This window comes from Embiotoca jacksoni, unplaced genomic scaffold, assembly GCF_022577435.1.
Source record: "Embiotoca jacksoni isolate LCO1_2020_lvr unplaced genomic scaffold, fEmbJac1.0.p SCAF_9, whole genome shotgun sequence".
NCBI lineage: Eukaryota > Metazoa > Chordata > Actinopteri > Embiotocidae > Embiotoca > Embiotoca jacksoni.
In genome coordinates this window covers 18,561,184-18,582,578 of record NW_027185447.1, presented here as the reverse complement: position 1 = coordinate 18,582,578, position 21,395 = coordinate 18,561,184, and the positions used below count along the sequence as shown (strand labels likewise).

General features: G+C 45.9%; 1 protein-coding gene across 3 annotated transcripts; it reads right to left on the bottom strand.

The window, feature by feature from the left end:
• Window positions 1–8: 8 nt before the first annotated feature.
• LOC138193344 (PDZ domain-containing protein 4) lies at window positions 9–18,500 on the bottom strand. 3 transcript variants are annotated; one of them, XM_069141327.1, is made up of 8 exons: window positions 15,475–18,498; window positions 7,762–7,815; window positions 6,925–7,235; window positions 6,690–6,777; window positions 6,496–6,594; window positions 6,335–6,397; window positions 5,613–5,714; window positions 9–3,449 (listed from the first exon to the last, which is right to left on the bottom strand). In XM_069141327.1, the coding sequence occupies exons 1-8, from the start codon at window positions 15,532–15,534 to the stop codon at window positions 1,371–1,373; spliced, it is 2,856 nt and encodes a 951-aa protein (XP_068997428.1). In that variant the 5' UTR covers window positions 15,535–18,498; the 3' UTR covers window positions 9–1,370. The 3 variants fall into 3 exon arrangements, with proteins under 3 accessions (XP_068997428.1, XP_068997430.1, XP_068997429.1); XM_069141329.1 differs by lacking the exon at window positions 5,613–5,714 and having other exon boundaries at window positions 15,475–18,500; XM_069141328.1 differs by lacking the exon at window positions 7,762–7,815.
• Window positions 18,501–21,395: the final 2,895 nt, after the last annotated feature.

The following is a 21,395-nucleotide window of genomic DNA, read 5'->3' as shown; positions in this document are numbered from 1 at the left end:
CAGCGACATCGTTTCAATGATCACAGCATTTATTTAGAAAAGCGGTCACTGTAAAATGGCAGACACTGGACCTCACAATATTGAACAAACAAGTACACCATGTAATTTTTTTTTTTCTATGCTAGGAGTTTGAGCAAAGTCATAGAAAGACACATCCACAAGTACAGTATGTTAAAGGCCTTCAATCTTAAAAGTACATGGAAAAAAAACAAACAAAAAAACATTTCAGTCTCAATATCAAACATGCATGTTAAGCCAAATGAAAAATCAGCTTTTGTTTACAGGGTTTTATAAATTGAGTCACCTCATTCATGGCTATAATTGTCATTCTAAGGAGCACTGGATTAAAAAGAAAAAGAGATGTAGCTGGGAATAATCTTCAATTGCAATGAAATAGCTTTGATCACAGTCAACGTTAAACTGAATTGCATTGCTTACTAGCTAAAAACCTAATTCTGAAATGGTAAATGAAGGGAGAACGATTTGACATTTTGTCCCTTTTTAAACGGCAAATGTGCCTTCTTGAACGATATCAAATGTTCTCTGTGCTTGTAAACAAAAAGTCTGCGCTTCGGCGTTTCTTCTCCCGGCTACAATATTTCTGCCTTTTTGTGCCACTTTAAAAATTGTGCTCTACAGTCAAGTCTGCCTGAAAAGAAGGCACCGCTCAGCTTCTCGTGATAGAAAATGAAATAAAAAAAGGCGTTTGTGGTCGGACGATGATGTCGCGTTTTCCTACGTCGAGAACAAAAGGAGCATTTGTACATGAACACCGCAAGAATGAACAAGGAAGAATGTAAGCTACGTTAACTGGCACACAAATGCGCTTTGTGAAGATGTTTCATCCAAAGTCCCTTGTGGACACTAAATATACAGTTTTATGGCACAGAAGTGACTTTTAACGCTTCGTGTTTTCACAGCTGCTTTGTTCCTGGCCTCGCTTTAAATTCCTCTCTAACCTGTCAATCATAAAAATCCAACAGAGGCCCGCGAGCGCTGTGGGTGGGGTTTCTCTCTGAACGACCTCCTGACTTAAACTCCCTCCTGAAAATTTTCAAAAATGCTGATCTGTGCTTTATTTCCTGTCGTGCTACAGTATATTTAAAATACACCAGAACGCACATTGTTATAAATCTGTGTTTTCTCGCGGTTTGGGAAGATGCTTGCTGTTCTCGGTCGCGAGTTAAACTGGGACCTCGGGTATGCCGATGTACGTTGCCATCGTGGACTTTTGTGTTTCTGCCTCCCTGCAGGCTAGATGTCGTGCCGAGGTTCACTGAAGCAGCTTGTGTTCAATCCTACCGGCCCTATCGAGACACTCGGGGGGCGGGGGGGGGGGGGGGGGGGGGGGGGGGGGGCGCCGTCTTATCTCAGACTGTGGTGACGGACAGCAGGGGGTTGTAGACTTTCTTCCCGTCAGCAGACCTGCTCCCGTGAGCCAGCAGCTCCTGTATGGTGATCCAGTTGTCCAGGATTCTGCGACTGCGCTTCTTCATGCTCCTGCGGTGACACAGCTCCAGGATGGAGGTGGGCTCCTGCTGCTGTGTCGCTCCCTGCTGTCCTGCTCCTCCTCCTCCTCCACCGCCTTCTCCTCCTCCTCCTCCTCCTCCTCCTCCGCCCTGCTCCCTCTCCCGCTCTCTCAGACAGTCGAGGCGGCTCTGCATCATGAACTCCCTGCGCCGCCGCTGCTCCCGGGCCTTCAGCAGCTGCTGCTTGCGCTCCTCTTTGCTCCAGTAACGGCCCATCTTCATTTCGCTCACGGCGTCGTCGTCCGTCGTCATGCCGCTGCGCTCCTCCCTGATCTTCATGGCCCGCGCCTTCAGGAGGCGGTCCCTCACGGGCCGCTTGGCCACGTAGCGCGAGCCGTCGCTGCGGATCTTCACCTTCCACTCCATGCGGGGGGAGGCGGGCAGCAGCGGAGAAGACAGGGGTAAGGGCGCGGCGCCCGGGGCCCGAGCGACGTCTTTGCACGTGCTGCCGAGGCTCATCGGGCTGGCGTCGCCCCCGGTTTCTGCCGAGCCCTCCCCGGGAAGATTTCGGAGTCCGCCCAGCCGCTCGGAGGCGGAGGGGGACCTCAGCTGCATGCAGCTCAGGTAGCGCTGAGGCGGCTTCGTCTCAGTCTGACGGCGGGACAGGTACGGGCTGTTCTCTGCGCTGCGTCCACCTGCCCTCTCGGCCGTCCCGTTGGCTTTGGGGTTGCGTCTCACCCCTCCGTCTGAGCCCCTCCTGGTTCCTCCGTCCCGGGACAGGGACCTCACCTTCGCCCCGGGGCTGGATGTCCTCGCCTCAGCTCTCCTGTGACTGTGCGGCGAGTAGGGTTGGTTTAAGTTGACCTGCGTCCCGTCGCCTCTCTCCGCCACGGCTCCCCTCTCTCTCGGCCTGCTGCAGGTGGGAAGCTGCAGACCTGCATGCAGAAGAGACTCCCCTCTCTCCAGACTCTGCGTGGAGTGCGACGGGTACTGTTCATTTACCAGAGGGGTGCTCCTGCAGCTTTCCCCTCCGGTGTTGTAGGCGCTCGTGCTGTCCTTGTCCGAGCGCTCCCTCTCCGGAAGCTCGTTGATGTCCGACAGAGCGTGGTGACAGGACTCCTCGCTGCCCAGCGTGCCGTTGATGTCCGAGCGCCCGGCCCCCGCCCCCGCCCCCGCGCTCGCCCCGTTCTTTTCTTCCATCGGCCAGGCCTTCATGCAGCGCTCCCTCAGCTGCTGCATCTTCTGCGCCCTCAGGATGTTGCGACACTTGAACTCCAGGTGGCGCAGCTCCTCTTCCAGCAGCGCCATCTCGTGCTGCGTCAGGCTCTCGTTCCTGTTCACGTCCAGCGAGACGCCGTCTTCCTCCGGTGCCAGCCCCTGGTCTCCCAGCAGCATCAGACCGTTGCTGTTCTTCTCGTAGTAACACTTGATCTCCAGGAGCTCTTTGTACCGCTCGCACTCTTCCTCGGTCAGCCCGGGCATCATCATCCTCACCGGGTCCACCACGTAGGCCCTCTCCGGTCGCTCCACCGGCTCCAGCCCTCCTCCGTTCACGCAGTCCAGTCCGAGGAGGGAGTCGGCGCTGAACTGGAGGTCCTGGGAGTGCAGCAGGGGGGGCGTGTCCCCGCGGCCGGACAAGAACTTGCGCATGCTGCCGGGTGTGTTGGTGGCGTTGGTGTTGGAGGCGCTGGTGTGGTCGTCTCCCAGGAGGTCGTGCTCCGAGGACTCCTCGTAGCGCGTGCTTTCGTCCGTGCGGCCGACCCCGCTGTCCAGCTCCTGGCTGTTGCTCAGCACCGTCTGGAGCAGATCGGGTGAATCCCTGTTCAGCGAGTGGCTGCGTAGTCCACCTCCGCCCGCGGCGCCGCCCAGTCCAGCACCCAGGACGGACGGGCTGTTCCTCGCTCTGTGGCTGCTGGCCAGATGTGCGGCGTTGTCCAGCGGCTCCAGGTCCAGCTCGTCTGGATCCAGCTGGTTGTCATTCTAACAGGTGATGGTGTGTGTCGGGTACACAAGGGGATGAATTCACACCATGGAATTGCAGTGGAGGAGTTCAATGTTGGAGAGACAGAAAAGACAAAGGACATCTTGGCATTAGGATGTTGCTATACATCTGAAGGATTAACAGTGTAACAATATTTTTTTTAAGCGTTTAGATCGTGTATAAAAAAAAAGAAAAAAAAAGCATTTGAACTTCCTGAACAGAGTAATATACTTTTGTTACAGTTAAAACGTGTAATTAAATGACAGTTACTCTTCAAAGTGTTGGTGTTTACAAAGAGGTTACATCTAAAAATATTATTTTTGGTAAAAAAAAAACTAAATATGTAGAATATAATGTTCATTCTGTTGCTTTGCATCTTTTCAGTAATGCCTCCCGTCTACGTCCAGACACGCTCCATTCATTCAGCACTACGTGCTGAAATATATGTTGTATTTAGATATAGTTCAGGACTTTTCAACATTATTGCCCAGTTACAAACATTTGTTAGAAATGTTTGTCCAAAAGTGATCAAATGTAATTGAGTTAATGAGTTACATTACTTTGACGAAGTATTTGGAATAGCAACATTACATATTACATTTTTTTTTAGAATATGGTAACTTGTAATATATAACCTATTACATGTCTAAAGTAACCTTCCTAACACTGATAGATACGGTTTTGTCTCAGAACAATGCTGATGAGAACCAATGCAGTAAACTATGACTGTTCTCTGAAAAGGTTTAAAACGCTGAGAGGAGCTCCAGAATTGGGTGATGACTCAGTGACTCATCTGACATAAAATCTAAGATTTAGATCAATAATTAGTGTTAAAATATTCATTATAGCGGTCTTAATTTAGAGTGTAGTGCTCCTTTCTGGCGCTAGGTGGAGCCAGTGGGCTGTGTTGCTATTATTATTTTTTTTAAAACACCCTTTCAGTACTCTGAAATTGCATTCCAGTTTCCATTGAGTAATTTGTCTTTAGAATAAAACAATCTAAAAAGGACTAGATCCAAATATGAACTGCCTAATTGTAAAGAAACTCATTTTGTCATTCATCAATTATTAAAGGACGAAATGTCAATGAAGAGCGATTCAGTCTTCAGAGATTAATACTTCATATGTCCTAAGAAGTGTTGCTTTAATCAGTTTACTTTGCAGATTTGATCGGCACACCCTCAAAAGCTAATCAAACACAACAAATAGTTGGGCTTAAATTAGTAAACAATTCACTCCTCCTCTCTGCAGATTTTGCCTAATTGGTTGATTTGTCTCTGAACTGCATGCAGACGGCGTGTATTGATTATCTTCATCTTCATTCTTATTCTTTGACAAGCCCTTCGCTCTTCTCTCTTTCTCCCCCAGGACAACAGATCAGGCTTTAATCTTCGCTTGTGCATTTCCCTCTGATGATTCTGCGTCCTCACCTCTTGAATCTTAACGCGGGACAATGCCTTGGCAACATAAATCCTTTCACAGGTAGCATTCGTGCTCGTTTATTCAAACGCAAGGACACGTTCGGACCGCGGCGAGGTTATTTGTGCGTGCGCGTCTTTGACTTCGACCGTTTCTAATGAGCGCCTTTTTAAATCTGCCCCGTGGCTCAGGCAGCATACCAAATTTTGTGGTGTTCTCGCATATACGTCCGTCTCCAATCTACGGCACATCTGGCACGCAATGAAGAATTCATTTGAGCCGGGTCGACGCGTGTCAAGTTTGCAAGTGGTTTGGCAAAAGGTGTGCTATTGAGGGGCGTCCGATGTGTATTCCAGCGCCCTCGTATCTGCAAGAGGAGTGACCTTGAAGGGAACAAAGTGGTGCCACGTGAGCACTGTGAGTGCGAGCGCTATTCGTCTTTGTCTCTGTTTGTGCTATCTCTGTTCTCATCACGTTTTTGCTTTCCTGCTTCCTGAAACGGCACCAAACTCTTTCTCATGTCCCCCGGTTTATTTTTCTATCTCCTCTTTTTTTTTTTTTTTTTTTTTTTTTTTTGCCTTCGAATCTCACTAAATGTTAACGTAAAGTAAATCCTAGCAAGTAAACTATTTTCTTGCTACGTAAAAAGGCAGATAAAGGAAGAAGAATGCCTTTTTGGGTCAGTATTCAGGCCGAGCCTCGCAGCGAGCTCCCCCTAAAGACTGCATATCCAATTTCCTCACCTCTATCTCGGGTCGTGCGAGAAGCAGGGAGACATTAGTGCTGTCCTCTCTGGTGAGAATAGCAACCGCCTCCTCTCTGTTCTGGATGTCCACTCCATTTATCTGCCGGAGAATAGAAAAGAATGAACTCGCGCTAATGTCAGATAATGTAAGAGCCTTTGCACAAATGCTCAATTCAATTAGATGGCACACTTCAGGAAATGGGTTTCCTTTAAACAGCCAACATTGGCTTAGCTTAATAGCATGGATAATAATATCCATGAAGAATTCATAATAACTGAGACACTGTTAGCAGTTTCCTTTAAAATGTGAATCAGGCTGGAATGAAACTTTAACTCTTCCGACTTCAGATGTATGCATTACCAGCAGTAATACATAAATCCTACATCCAGATTGGCACTAAGAGCTGACGCGGCTTTCTCAGTCGCAGCTCCAAAACTTTGGAGCAGCTTCCCTCTTCAGGTCAGGTCATCAGCTACACTACCAGTATTCAAATCTCGATTTAAAACACATTTATTTTCTTTGGCAGTAACAGATTAGACCCAATTTAGATTTGATTTCTTGAGCATTATTGTTCTGGCTTTATAAGGCTTTAATTTCTTTTTATATTGATTTTAATGACTCCTATTGTGCAGAACTTTGTGCAACTTTTGTTGTGTTTAAATGCGCTGTGTAAATAAAAATGGCTTGTAATGTGTAAAAGCAGTTCTACAAACGTCTACCTGTAGTATTCTGTCTCCCTTGCGAATGCGTCCGTCTACTGCAGCAATACTGTTCGGGTTCACCTAAAAAAGAAAAGAAAACATTGTTTTAAAGTCTGAGAAGATGAGAAGCGTCTGCTAAAGAATTGCTAGATATTTGTCTTTCATGACACCATCCTCACCTCTCCTACGTAGATCCCGAGGTCCTCCTCGTCGTCGGTTCTGTAACACACCGTCAGGCCCAGTTTATCCTGCTGACGGGACTTGTACAACTCCACCTCCTGGTGCAGGGGGAGAAAAGTTCAAGGCTGTCAGACAGAGGACGGACGGGCAGCTTTCAGTGGCGGAGGTCTCGGGTATCTTAACAGTCTCTCACCTCATATTCGAGCTCATCCTGCCGGTCCACTTCATGCTGGGTGATGTCGAAGTAGTCAGTGGGGTCGTAGTAAACCGGCTCCACGAAGCTGAGAAGGAGAACGTTCAGGAAATATTTAGTAATTGGGGCAGCTACTGACTTCTCGTGTGTGAACAGAACGGCACGGACGAAACGTAGCAGACGACCTCTGACAGTTGGACATGCTGCAGAGGCCTATTAGACTACTCCCACTCACAGTTCGTTGAATAGATATGGCTCCAGCAGTGGCGGCAGTGGAGGAGAAGGCGGAGGGTCGGGTGGGGGTGGAGCTCCGCAGGGATGCTGGCTGCTCTTGCCCAGAGTCAACATATGCTGGAAGCTGATGTCCGTTTGGGTGCAGCTGTCCACGCAGTCGGCCATGCCCATGGTCAGCGGCACTTGCCCTACAGGAGCTCCGGCCAGGCCCGCCCGTCTGCGCGCCCCCCGCCTTAGTATGTTGGACAGCACGGGGTCCCGTATGTCCAGGGTGGGATCCCCAGAGAGGCGGGACAGCTCCTTCCCATTCACCTGAACGACAACAACAACAAAAACAAGATAGTAAAAAATAGAAAAGAGTGGAAAAGCATAATGAAACGAACAAGAGGGAAAAAAAGGAAGTGGTTTCAGTAGGAAGATTTAAACTGGCTATAAATTCAGTGATGTGCGTGATTTTCAAGTGAATATGACGTGTAAATGAAAAACAAACTAAGTGAAAAGATGAAGTAAAAAAAGAAGGTGAACAGAAGAAGACAGACACCTGCATTTCTATCAAACAGGCAAGGTTAGTTCACAGAAGAAAACGGACACGTGGGAAACTACAGCTACACACACCTACACAAAAGAGAAGCTGAGAACATGTTAGTCAACAGAAAGCTAGAAACATACACCCAACCCGACTTGTAAAGTGTTATTTGATGTGTTGCATGGCTGGTAGGGTTGCTCCAGGCACAAAGAAAGCATAAAAAAAACCAAAACATTTATATATATAAAAAAAAAAAAAGGTTTTGACACCACATCACACGAGGCAGCAGAGCAGAAAGCTGTATACTGAGACCTTTAATCGACCGTCAGCGTCAAAAGAGCACAGCATGTTGCTTACGTGACCCTTCTGTGGAGAGAAAGACAGAAAAGCAGGAAAATGTCAGTGTCACAGAATAAATAACGACTGCTAACAGCTGGAAAATGGAAAGAGGTTGCCGAGAAGTCAAGTTTCATTTCCCTCCTGTTCGGAGGTGAGCTTCTACGAAAACGACCGTAAAGATATTTGTGCTCGAACGTCGGACACGTTCAATTGGAAAAATAAAAACATCTGTGAGAATTATGTTTCATAAATCCTATTTAACTTCTCTGTTCTGGCATTGGAGGTTTGTTTAAATGGTCTTGAAATGCGCAGTGTGATGGTCACGTGTGTCCTGACTCACTGGTACTGTTTTAAACTCTTTCTCCACCCGCTGCTGCTACAAACAGCACGAAGGAGAGAAAGGCGGCGTTAAAAATTTAAGTTTGTTGAAAATGAATCTGGAGAAGGAATCGAAACAGTGCGAGGATTTTTGACTTTAAAAAGGTGACTGAACCAAAACAATCCTTCTCAAACCAAACAGGACCTCCAACAAACCTGAAGGAGGAAGATTCATTCAGAATTTATAAGTGTTTTTAATGATTCAAACAGCTGTTGGTCAGTCCACCGCTTTAGTATAGAACTACACTTTGTACAGTCATGATCCCCCCAGAGCACGTTAACGTTGATGATCTATCTTCACTTTTCTTCTTAATTTCTTTATTCATTTTTTTTAAAAAAATTTTTATAACCAAAACTAATGACATCCCTGTTATCCTCAGCTGTACTTGGTGTTTGGTGCTAATAAGCAATCGCGCTGGCACAATAAACTCCTTGGTGAATATTTAGCTCCATTTAATACCCAGGCAGACTCCGTCTGATTGGTAACCCAAGGACACTACGCCCCGCCCACCTGACTGCACCACGGGCCTGTCAATCAAACAGACACGCCCCCCCACAAATTACACTTTTTGAGGCCTGATATCTGAATTGATGGGATTACTTTCAGATGGACCACCAGAAAAAGAATAAGAAGGAGTGACGTTAGCAAATGACACTAAAATGACCCGTTCAAAAAATAAAAAAGATTGACTTTGTATTTCATGAGAAGCTGAACGGAGCCAGAGCCTTTTTTTTTTTAGCCAACCTGAGTGGCCCTGAGAGGTAACGCGGTTTAAGGCCCGACATCCATGTTCATATACAGTCTACACATTTAACACTGACACACTATCCTCAAGTGGACAGACGGGTGCATTACACGTTGTGGCGTGATACCATGTCGCAACATTATCTTTGCTGACTATTTCAGTGTTGGCGTTACCATTAGGTCAAACCACTGCTGTGTTTAAGTGCAGCCTCACGGGAGGTGCCAACGTGGCCGTAAGCTTCCTGTTTGAAATTGAATGGATTAGCACTGATTGAGAAGCGATACATTTTTCTACATTTTCAACACATAAAGACGGGTTCAATACCTCTTCGTTTCACTTCATGTCAGACGGACAGTAACGGAAGGACGTGTGCGTGCCGATGGCAGCAGTTACTGAGCCAGACAACCTTCGTATAGTTTCAGTCATATTGCACACAGGCACTGACCTTGGCTGTCTGGGACTCTCCATATCTTTACCACTCTGCTTCATTCTCCCACTCCCTCTCTCATCTCTTGTCCCCTTCCAGTAATTGCATGTCAAATCAATGTTCCCACTGTGCAGCCAAGCACAAAAACTTTCTTGCCACATCGAGCTCCTCTGGTACTCTCTCATACCGCTGCAGCAACTGCCACCATCCTTTTGGTCTAGCTTTACTCCTTTTCCACGCCTGCATTCATTTCCCCCTCTCCGTTCTCTTTCTGCCTCTCTAACCACGTCCTCTCTCCTGTTTCTTCTCGCCCCTGTTTTCGCCTTAGCCTGGATTTCTTTTTGCCGTGCTGCCTCAGCAGTTCTGTCTGCCCTGTCCCTTCCCTGGAGATAACAACTCACCGCTCTTCCCATCTATTTCAGCTGGTCCATCTCCTTGTGTGTGTGTGTGTGTGTTTGTCCTTCCTCACTACTAATGTTCCTTCATAAATCTTGCCGTCTCTGTTAATGAAACCCGTGCAGAACAAGGAAGATGCCTCCTCCCTACATGGCATGCTGGTGAATTAACATGTTCTGGCGTGAGCATTTGTTTCAGCTCTCCACTCATGATCTTTTTTTTTCTCCCCAAACCGCAGGAGGTCTCTATTGTTTCAGTGATGTGTGCTCTCCAGGATCAGAGAGGCTATTAGGAGACAGCTCCATGGTCATGACTGACAGGTATGAATACGAAGAGAACGGGTAAGAGGGGGTTTCTCATTCATTATCAATGAGAGCTGCTGAGATTGCTTTGAAGATGACTTCATGCAGGGGAATGGTTGCTGTGTGTTACACAGTTTTTTGGACCCGACTTGATGGAGAATCCATTAGTCTCTTACCATGTGCTGTTCCCCATTATCTCTGGGTTAGTAGGTCATTACATACATCTACTCCTTATGAGCTACACAAGCTATGCAAATTATAAAGACATGGTTCTCACCCATCTGCAGACTGCACCCGTACGCAATATATTTGTGTTTTAAAATGAAATTAAAATTCAGAAAAATAGTCAAGTCGAGAAAAGTCTCAGCAGGGGGGGTGGGTGGTGGTGGTGGTGGTGGTGGTATCAGCGGCGGCGGCTGCGGAGCCGAGGGTGGGGATGGGCCGAGATGAAAGAGATGCAAAGAGTTCAAAGTGTAGAGAGAGAACGCGAAAGCAGGAGAGACACCGAAGGAGTGCACGGGGGAGCGAGGAGGAACGGAGGTGAAGCGAGGGGTAATGATGCAGGAGAAACGTAGAAAGAAAAAAAAAAAAAAAAAAAAAAAAAAAAAAAAAACCTTTCAAGGAACTGCCGGGTGAATGTAAATAGTGAGCGCTCTCTGGGTTAAGGGTTTACATGTAAACACACACACACACACACACACATACACACACACACACACACACACACACACACACACACACACACACACACACACACACACACACACACAATGGGAGCTCGTGGGGAATCACTAAGTGGTTGATGCATAATTAGTTTTTATCTGAAAGCCCTTTAAAGAGCAAATTAATCTGGTGTGCTGTACAACAGCCTGAGATAAAAAAAAAAAAGAAAAAAAAAAAGGGGGGGGGAAGGTGATGTCTCACTCAAGTCTTATCCGACACATGGTCTTCAGTGGAGGTAAAAACACATAAACAATCACAGTCTCAATCTGAAGTGTGCCGTTGTGGTAAATCTCTCCCTCTCAGCATCACAGACTTCTTCCCAAGTTTAAGATTTACCTGCGTCTTTCACAGTGTTCATGCAAAAAGCTCCGATCCCGAAGGCCGATACCCGCAACCCCAACAATATTGAATTCCACTTGTTTGGTAATTGATTTTTCTCATCTCACATGCTTGTGAAGCTGCAGCAGTCACCTCCTCAGAAGATCAAATTAATCTGGAGGCAGAGCTGACCTACTCCGGCTGTAACCCCGGTTGTTTGATATCACTGAGCTAATTTAAATAGACAAGCGGGGAGTGGTCGGCCTATTATAAACTGATAACAGTGAGAAGATATTGATTGAAAAGGCGATCCGAGCATTCCTTGAAATGATGTTGATGCTGCTGACGAACCTCAGTGGGAGTGTGGGGGATATAAATGTACGTAATTTGTCCAATACGTGAAATCAGTTGAAACGACAGACAGATTATAGGTCGAAGGTTTTTGGAGAGAGAGAGAGAGAGAGATGAGATAAAACTGATACTTAAAGGGAAATTGCAACATGTCACCGACTGATCGGCTCTTTTTTTTTTTTTTCCCCCTCCGTCACTCCGGAGTTATTAAACGAGCGACGAGAGCGACATCGTCCCCGTCTGCAGCCTTTTCGTCCCACCTTCTCCATGTCAGTCACATGCCTGACAAGTCTGACACACACACACACACACACACACACACACACACACACACACACACACACATTCATTCACCTGAGAAAACACACAGTCTCGACATTAAAAGAAGCTGACACTCCAAGAGGTAGTAATGAGCAGTCTGTCGGCTGATCTAATTAACCAGTGTTAATTGTTTGTTTTCTGCTCCACTTGATGCAATTGACATTTTGCATTTATAAGCTTTATATGGCTACAAAAATTGCATAAATGATTTCCAACACACTGTAATGCAGTTGTAGGAACATCGTGTCTTTTTAAGTGTTTATCGATATAATTGTCAACAACTTTAACCCCTCCTGTGAAGCCTCCACGATACAACAGTCTATTATATGATATAGATCTTTATTAAATAGTAGATTCATTGAAGATAAAATCGTTGAACTGAACATCGTGACTTGTCATTATGTCCGAATATCGCTACATCACAATGTGTTATAAACCATTTATTAAATGTTTATCCATTGTTCAGAGATGTTAGATGGAGGGTTCAATTAAAGTGTTACCTTTGATATATATGTAACGGAGGACAAAAAGAGAAAATGAGCGATCAATGGGAAAAATTATGTCATAAGTGATATACAGCAGAGTGGAAAAATAACAGGAATACCTCATATTCTTTTACAGAAGCCCTACAATACATAATGCCCTTGAGATTCTTTATGTTATGGTACACCGTCAGGTTGTCGTCCCCCCACCCCACCCTCCACACCTTTAGTGTGTATGTTCACATGCTGGCACCATTCACACGCATGAGCGTGCACCGGGTTTGCACTTATCTGTCTGCGTCCGCCGGTCATCGGCATGCATCGATTCCTGCGTGTGAACGTCAGCATGTTTCTTCGTGTCATTGTGAATGAAGGCACATTAGGTTTGTTTAATGATGCCGGTTGCCATGGAAACAGCCTCCCTGCTTTACTTTAGAGTGACGGAGGAGGGGGAGAGAAAAAAAAAAAAAAAAAAAGAGAAGGGAGCGGCTGCAGGGCTCAGGGGGCCACAGGTTTACTGCGTGTGTGCGTGTGTGTGTGTGTGCGTGTGTGTGTGCGTGTGTGTGTGTGTGTGTGTGTGTGTGTCAGGTAAAATGTATGTAAAATGCAATCTCCGGCTCACAATGGTTTATGATGAGCCAGGTCTGTGATTCATCAACTGAATGCCAATATGCAGTCTTACTTGCGGCTATAGGAGGCAGTATTGATTAGAAACATGCCATTGGGTGTGTTCCTACCACCAGTGAGCAGCGTACTGTGTAGCAGAGGCCCGATGTATAATGCATGAGCTTTATTCCTTTGGCAAGTGTTTTGATATAGTCAGTTTTAACAGGCTGTTTTTACAGTGTGCTGTAGCTGTAAGCTGTTTAATGCTGTATTTATTGTCTGAAGACAGACTCGGTAGACTGCGTTTAATTTGAAGGTGTAATTATAGACGTTAGTTAAGGAAAACAGCTCAAAGCTGCAAAGCTCTAAAGGTAAAATGCATAGCGTGGAGAGCCATGAAATGTGAAGGGAATGTAATTATGTTTATCTTTTTTGATGATTCTTTTAATGATTACATACTACATACGCCGCATTTTCTTTTTGCTCAGCATGATCTTTGGATTAATGAGCCATCTGCACAGCTAGAATTTCTGCATTTGTAATCATAACATGTAATAACATAATTTTTTTATTTTTTTTTAATGGAAAAAAAAAAATCTGCATGTTGGCGCTGATTTTTTATATTTTAGTTTTTTTTTTTTTGCTTAATACATTTTCACTTGTTCTGCTGTATAACTCATCAGCTCATGCTTCTTACATGAAACTTGGCAGTTTTCATTGTATTCTAATTGCACTTGAAAACGTCAGCCTGTCAACGCCAACGTGCTCTGGCTCCGCTTCCATTCCCCATCTGTGTTTGCTCTCTTGTCTCATGCTCCAGCAGTGTTGTTTCAGGTTTAACAGACCGCATTATGTGTAGTCTCACTGCCCCGCCCCCCCCCCCCAAAAAAAACAAAATAACAACAGGTATCTACACAACCACCACTCACGCAACTGCTTTGTATACAACATGACAACTCCCCTCCATGCTCCACATCATACCAGACATTTCCTGTCGCTGTTCGCTCCACTCATCGCCACACCCGTCTGGAGACCACGCACAAGTGTCTGACTGCGATCAAAGTGCTCTGGGATGACAGACTTCTGGGTTGACCTCACATCGCCAGATCAGTCAAATTATTTGATTTCCACTTTCGAGGACGCTGACCTGCATGTGGTCACTGTCATTACTCCTGACCCCTGTTAGATAGGGTCACTGATTGTGGAACGAAGCGGCCCCGCTCTGGATTTTTATGATCACATACCAGACTGGGCGCACCAGCTCGCTCCCCCTACCCTCCACCCTGGGGATTAGTGAAGTCACTCAAGCCGTTACATTCACCCCTGGGCCATGAAGCGCTCAAATCAATTACTTTGGACATCTAAGGGGCAAGCAGCATGGAGAAAAGAAAAAAAAAAAAAAAAGGCAGAAAGAGAGAAAAACTGTCTGGCTTTCTCTCCCTTTTTCATTTGCTTATTTTGACTCCCTCTTCGGCTCATTACCGCACTACTATTTGGACTCGGCCTCTCTTCCTGTTTTCCTCTCTCTTGGCATCGCCTCTGGCACCAGATGCAGCCCAGTTAACTGGCCCAGACTCCGTCTCCAACATGCAACACAGACCCAGCTGAGGCTCCCGGTGCCACAGATACTAAAAGTGTTGCACTTGCATACCCACGAGTGGCGGGGCATTTTTCATGCTTAGTAAGCATGGGACTTATTTTGGTCAGTGCATGCATCACCGACTTGCCAAGCATGGAGCTTCCTTAGGCACTGCACAGCCAGATGAGCTTACTCACATACAGTCTGTGGTCCCAGTTGGCAGGTGGTGCTGAGGCTGTAACCGTGGCAACCCCTCTCTCCCATAACACTTTAGCCCAGTTTAACAATCCATCCTTCTGCCTCTGTGGCTCTGCAAAACAAGTCTACTCTCTCAACGCCAGAGTATCTTTGCATCTGAGGCGGTGTGGCTGTATCATATCATCATAATCACTGTGACGTATCATTATCATAATTATCTGTATCACTGTCACCGAATGACTTTTGCAATACAGCAATTAATAGCCGTGGTCAAGAGGCACTGGGTTCATTGCACAAAAAGGGCACGTTCACGAGAAAGGTGGCTTTACACGGGTTAGATGATCCGCAACTGGTATCAAATCCATCATGTTAAACGCATTCACTGGTTTAATTCACTTAATTTGCCTCAGCAAAATGTTATCATGTCTCTCTAATGACATAATGTGGTGCTTGTGTTTTACTTTGATGTATTAATTAATTACTCCGTGATGTTATTTATCCTTGACATTTACATCAATGCATTTAACTGTTATGTTTATAATTACATAATGGGGTGCTAATGTTTTGTTCATTCCTAAATTACCTGATGATGCGGTTTGTTTCATAACTAGTTATTAGGAATTAAATATGGGAATATTTTTGGTTAAATGAGTGTGTTAACATCATGAGGTTCTGATGATTCCTGCAACAGAAATGTGTTTGTCGCTCATGAAACAGCATCGCTGTAAGAAAGGGACCAAGTTAAGTGGGAAAACAAAGCATGTGAGAGGAAACAAACAAACAAACATGAAGACTTAAAAAGGAAGAAATATGAGCAAGTGATAGAGACAGAAAGAGGAGAGGAGACCCGAGCGCTCACCTGGAACATGACCCTGTATTGTTCCTCGGGCTTTTGAACCACACACATGTTGCACCCCATCGTGACTTTTGACACGGTGCCGGACTGTGCAGGTCGAACAGCTGCCCCAGATGACCAGATCTCACACCAGGAATTCTTTGTGCAGTCTTTGTCTGTGGCAGTGGGAGAGCCCCACCCTCATTCGCGGGGCTGTGGAATAAAACAGTAGTCCCTCCTCAGAGTAACACACAGCACATCCCTGCCGGGAAAGAACACAGTTTAATTTGCTGTTCTCTCGTCTCGGGTTGTGCTCACAATTCAAGTGTTAATATCCAGGGAAAATGTAAATGCGGAGATAGTTTCAGCGTAGCAAGTCCGCATGTTTGTTTCCGTCTCCATTGCAGGCAGAAATGTTGCTTGTTTAAGTTGCTGTGCTTGTAGATCCTCCAGCGTTGGGTTGATTTGATCTTTTTGCACAGTTAGAACAGGAAGGATTGTTGACTGCATCCAGGGAAAAGATGTGTTGTCCTGCCGGGTTGTGCTTCATTAAACTGATCACACAGTTGTTTCATGCAATTCAGAGTTTATGCAGTAACTTGTCAAATATGATCACACAGAATAGCCGTGCCCTGCTACATTGGCTCTTTGTCAAAAACTGCTGCACAGAGCAGGTTTTATTCCCAGCAGAACTCTGAACTCTCCCACGCTGTTGCTGAGTGTTTTCACTCGCAGCAGCAAACCTCTAAACAACACACTTTCAGCAAAGCTCTTTGTACAAGTTAGATACAAACAATGCAACTATCACAGAATTCGCCTCGGTCTTGTTTTTCCTACTGCTTTCCTCACTCGCACACTGAGCTTCCAAACCAACTATTCTCTTTGCTTTCCAGGTTTTGCAGAGTGTGGCTGCTGAGATAACACCTGAAAGCCCCGTCAGAATCCTCTTCACCTGCTCTGTTCCTCCACTTAAGGATCAATGCATTGTTACGGGGTATTTCCTAATTTACCTCTGCTTAAACCCTCCGAGTGGAGACGTGGGACAGGCCGGGAGGTGTAAAGTGGTGCCCATTACATTATTCGCCTGGATGTGAAAGCCCTGGCTGTGCGGCTGAGATAAACTGTAAGCCAGGGAGATGTGCCCAAAACACATGCACACCTGCAGATGTATCAAGACAGGCTACAACACCGGATTCTTTCAAGTACAAGCTTCACTACACACACGCTGCCAAATTTCCTGTAACTGTCAGAAGCCCTGCCATCAGTGGAGAAGTTCTTTTTCACAGAGCCTCTCCAAACAAGACGCCGCACGTAGATAAAACACATCAAAACTGTAATTTTACAGATCATTACAGTACATTGTGGGGTTTTATCTGATCTGTCGTCACATCATGACAAATATTAGACCACTGATTCTCAGCTACAGCACACTAGGCACTCTGGGGCGAGACAAATGACGAATTATAATCAAATAGTGACCTCATAAAACCGAGACTTTACAAGACTCCATCAACAGAAAATCAACTCATGGATCAATTGGGAGTTTGTGCTTACTGGGTTATTGGGGAGCTGAAGATTGTTTATGACAAGTACCCTTAATGTTTGTCCAATTATTTCCTTCACTAAAGCAGGTTCTAAACATATTTACTGACTCCACAATACTTTTTGTTGTTGTTGTTGTTGTTGTTTTTAATGTAGCCACATATCAAAGCTATCATAAACAGCCTCTGTCTATTCCCATTACTTTAAAAAAAAAAAATGTGCCTCCGCCTGCACCCTTCGGCGATAACCTGAATCAGGGAACAGAATCCGAACTTTCTCTGCTGTGCTCGTGTCCCCTTCCTCGCCCTCTGAGTCTCATCATGTCAGTTAAACCTCGATCTTTAATCCGTCGGCGAGCGCTCGTGGCACGAGAGTCTTGTCTAAAAGGTCCATCGCCCCGCGTGCCGCCTGCGACAAGGTGTTAGCGCCGCTTAATCCTCATTCAAAGGCTCCGCTACACCTGTATCCTTTCCAGAGGCGGTGTAATCCCAAACTCTGGCTCCCTTACACGAACACCGCGCACACACTCAGTCACATCCTCACGCGCGCAGGAAAGCTATCCGCTACTCGATGAGAGGCACGATAACTTGGGAGGGTGGTGATGGGGCGAGTGGGGGGGTTGCAAACAACCTGATAGTCAAAACTCTCGAGAGCAGACAGCCAGTCAAGCTCCAGTGAAGTGCCAGACATGCTCAGCAGGCAGGTGTGCTCCAACTGTCATCCCCCTCTCTCCATCGCCTGTTCGCCATCATCTACCCGAGTGTCAGCCCTACATGGTCGTTGCGGTGGAGGGTCGCGGATAAGCCCCTACTTCCCATCCTTTCAGAATAAAATATCATGACATAACAAATAATGCCTTTCTATTAAACTACTGAGTATTAAAAAAAAAAAAAAAAAAGATGTCCCGATGTGCCGAAAATGCACGTGTAAAAGTTAGTCCGTCTTCGGTCTGCAGGAGGGGAGAAAAAGAAGGGCACGCAGCGCAAAGTCCATTTTAATCCTCCTTTTGTCCTCTGGTCATTCTGTTCAAAAAAATATCCACAGAAGGATGTGGAAGGAAAGAAATAGAAAACCCTGGTGAGTACTCCTGGTGGTTGCAGCGCTGAGCAGAGTGCAGCGCCTGTCTCAGGTCAGTGATAAATCACCATCAGCAGCCTCACAAGATGAGAGAAATCACTATCGGCTGATTGGAGGATACTTCTTGGCTTCCCCCCTCGGGCACGACTGCAAAAGCACTCCCCCCCACTGCAGCGAGGATGAGGAGGAGGGTTGGGGAGGAGGGTGGGGGGGCACAAAAGGCGGTTGTTCCCCAGCAGAGAAGGAGCTTTCAGATCTGCACGCCGCACTACTACTAAATCTGAATCTCCTAGATTTTTTTTTTTTTTTTTTACACTGTATGATCTCTCTCTTTCTCCGGCTCTCTCCCACCCTCTTTCTATCTCCACATCCAGGGCTGGGCTACTGCTCTCCTTCCTAGTGCCCCATCATTTTTTACCCACACCTCATTTGCTACCCTCTCCCTCCCTCCTTTACTCTCCACTCCCCTGCCTCTCTCTGCTTGTCTGCAGGCAAGAGAGCAAGCACTGGAAAAGTCTATGCATTCTGTTTGAGCAGGACAGGACGAGATAACAGGCAAAGCCACATACAACTGAATGGAATATCAAGGTTTTCAGGCACTGTGAAGACACACAGAGGCAAGCAGGGAATACGTCCATTCATCCTGTGACATTTAAGCTCTTCTGTTTCACCTTGTGTTGTTATGAGATATATTTGAAAAAGCGGGGTGATTGCACTTTTCCACGCCAGTGAAGGAGCCCAAAGCAGGTAGAGAGCTCATGACTGGCTGTGCATTTAGATGAGGCTCTGCGCTGCAACAAAGAAGGAGGGAAAAGAAACTAGAGGAGGGGGAGAGAGAAAAAAAAAAGAAGAGGAAAAACAATTGAATAACAGGTGTGACAGGATGAAATTAAAGATATGGAGGAGAGCCAGGAGAGGAAAATGCAAATGACTGTGTGGGAGAGCAGTGGTGAAGTGGAGATGGGGTGGAACGACGGTTTTTCTGCAGTGATCAAAATGACCTGCTGAGGCGGGATGAGGCGGGATGAGGCAGAGGCATATGGAGACATTTTAGTCCAAGTGTCTGCCCAGCCTGGGAGATATTTTCCGAGTAAAATTCCATCACTCTTGTTCTCCCCCTGCAACTCTACACTCAGAACATTAGCTAATTTTCTGTTTATAACAAAAGAAGAGGAGGCTTTACTGGCATATTTACTGCAGTGCCACAGTCAAATACATCAGGGGGAGACAGTCTGTAGGGCAGAAAGGATTTAAGTTCCTGATGAACATGCTGAGATTTTGGTTTTGGTTTTTGGCTCTATTCCACCACGCTCAGAGCCTCCCTTTCTATGGGGACAATGTAATTTTCTACCCGTCTACCTTTCCATCTTTATGTGCTTGAACTCTCCCTGCTACATCAAACAGAGACATTCATCAGATGCTATGAAATGAAGAGCAGCCTTTTGTAAGCATGCAGGGCCGTGTTACTTATTGTGTTTATCTGCTGCTCACACACACACACACACACACACACACACACACACACACACACACACACACACACACACACAGAACCACACACATTCAACCTCTCCTTTTGTGATATTTGCTGTAAGCCAGTCTGAAACAGGATTTCATGGTAGCTGTGTCTGGTTCAACAGGCTTACACATATTTTAGCCCGTCTCACAATGCTGCACAGCCACTAATGCTGAAGCCAACCCCACACACGTAACCGTTTCTCACACATACACGGACATCTCCTTGTTATCTGTTGCACTCGTGCATTACTCAGCCCCAATCTGTCGGCTTTAGATCTTCATCTCAACACTAAAGGTCAGATTGTTATGTTGTTATACTCTGAAATATCAACTGCCCAATTCCGGAGATAATCCCATTTAAACAGACAGATCTGCCTTGAACGGCTCACATCATGATCCTTTTCCAGCTTAAATACCAACGCTTGTCATTTCACATTATCCACCACTGCTCCTTTACTCCCAGCTGAACAAAGGGCAGGTAGCCCAAGGTCACCGCCCTTCTACTTCTCCACCCAACTCCACCTTTGTCCTGACATTGCTGTACCTCTACACATAACTCAACTCAGAAGCATCTTAGTTTTCCTGTTATATTCCACGAGACAAAGTGCGTCGCCAAATTGCACAAGAGGGAAGAGTTGTGAGCTTCTCTTGCAGAAATGTTAATGGGAAATATTATGCCTACACGAGCGAAACAAAGGCAGCGACAGAGAATCAGCTGAGAAGTTTTTCAAGGGGAGTAGAAAGGGAAAAGAAGTAAAGGAGCATGAGAGGGATGTACAGAAGGAGATAAAAGCAGAGGGAATAGAAATACGTAAAAACTAAAGAAAAATAGTTTATTTCTTTCCACCGAGACCTTCCTGCCTTTTCTTTAAAGGGAGGCAGAAGGTTGACAGCAGCAGAGCAGTGGAATACTGGCAGAATTTTAACCGAGTTCTCATTATTTATTTACTGCTGCGAGCAGAAGGCTGCGAGTACATAATATGCTGCAAGTGGAATCATATTTTGTGTTGTTGTTGTTGTTGTTTTTTTTTGCATATGTGTGTCTATGCATTCACACTTGTACTGTATGTACTTGTGACGTGTCTGAGATATCATAGTAAGAGTTGTGCTTGACGGATAGTAGAAAATGACCCCCCGCAGTCGCCTCATTGGCATTCTGGAGGAGTCACAGAGCTATTTCACAGAGGACACGATGGGGGTCAGGTGCCACAAAGCAGCGCTGAGGTGGCATGAGATAAGGACTGAGGCTGTGGACGGACAGATACATGAAAAAAAGAGAAGGCCAACATGTGTGAACTGAGAGGAGACTATAAAGGAGCAACTGTGTCTAATCGAACTTGAGTGGTTGAAACTTTGGTCAGTAGAAACGTGGACTGGTTAACTAACTGGCTGTGGAAAATGGACTCAAGACAGGAATCAACTGTGGTTTGCATCAACAGAATACATGAGGGATGACATTGTGCCACTAAAATAAACTTTCAAAAGTAGTTATTCCTAATATGTTTTGAATTTGGTTGTTGTTTGGGTGTTGCTCGTTTGATGAAATGCAATATTGTGCTTCACTCTGCAGATTTACCAAGTGACAGCCCAGCGTGACGTCACCCATCGGTTTGTGAACTGCCCTTTTCAAAACTCAAGGTTGGCATTTTGTTTTTTGTGGAGCCAGAAGTGACCAGGAGGATGGAGCAGGGGAGGAGCGAGGCATGGATCAGACTGAGGACACTATGCCCACCGTGGCTACACATAACGACTTGCATAAAAAACAAGTTGTTTTTGGATTTAATGAGAAGTTGACTCTCTTTGAACAG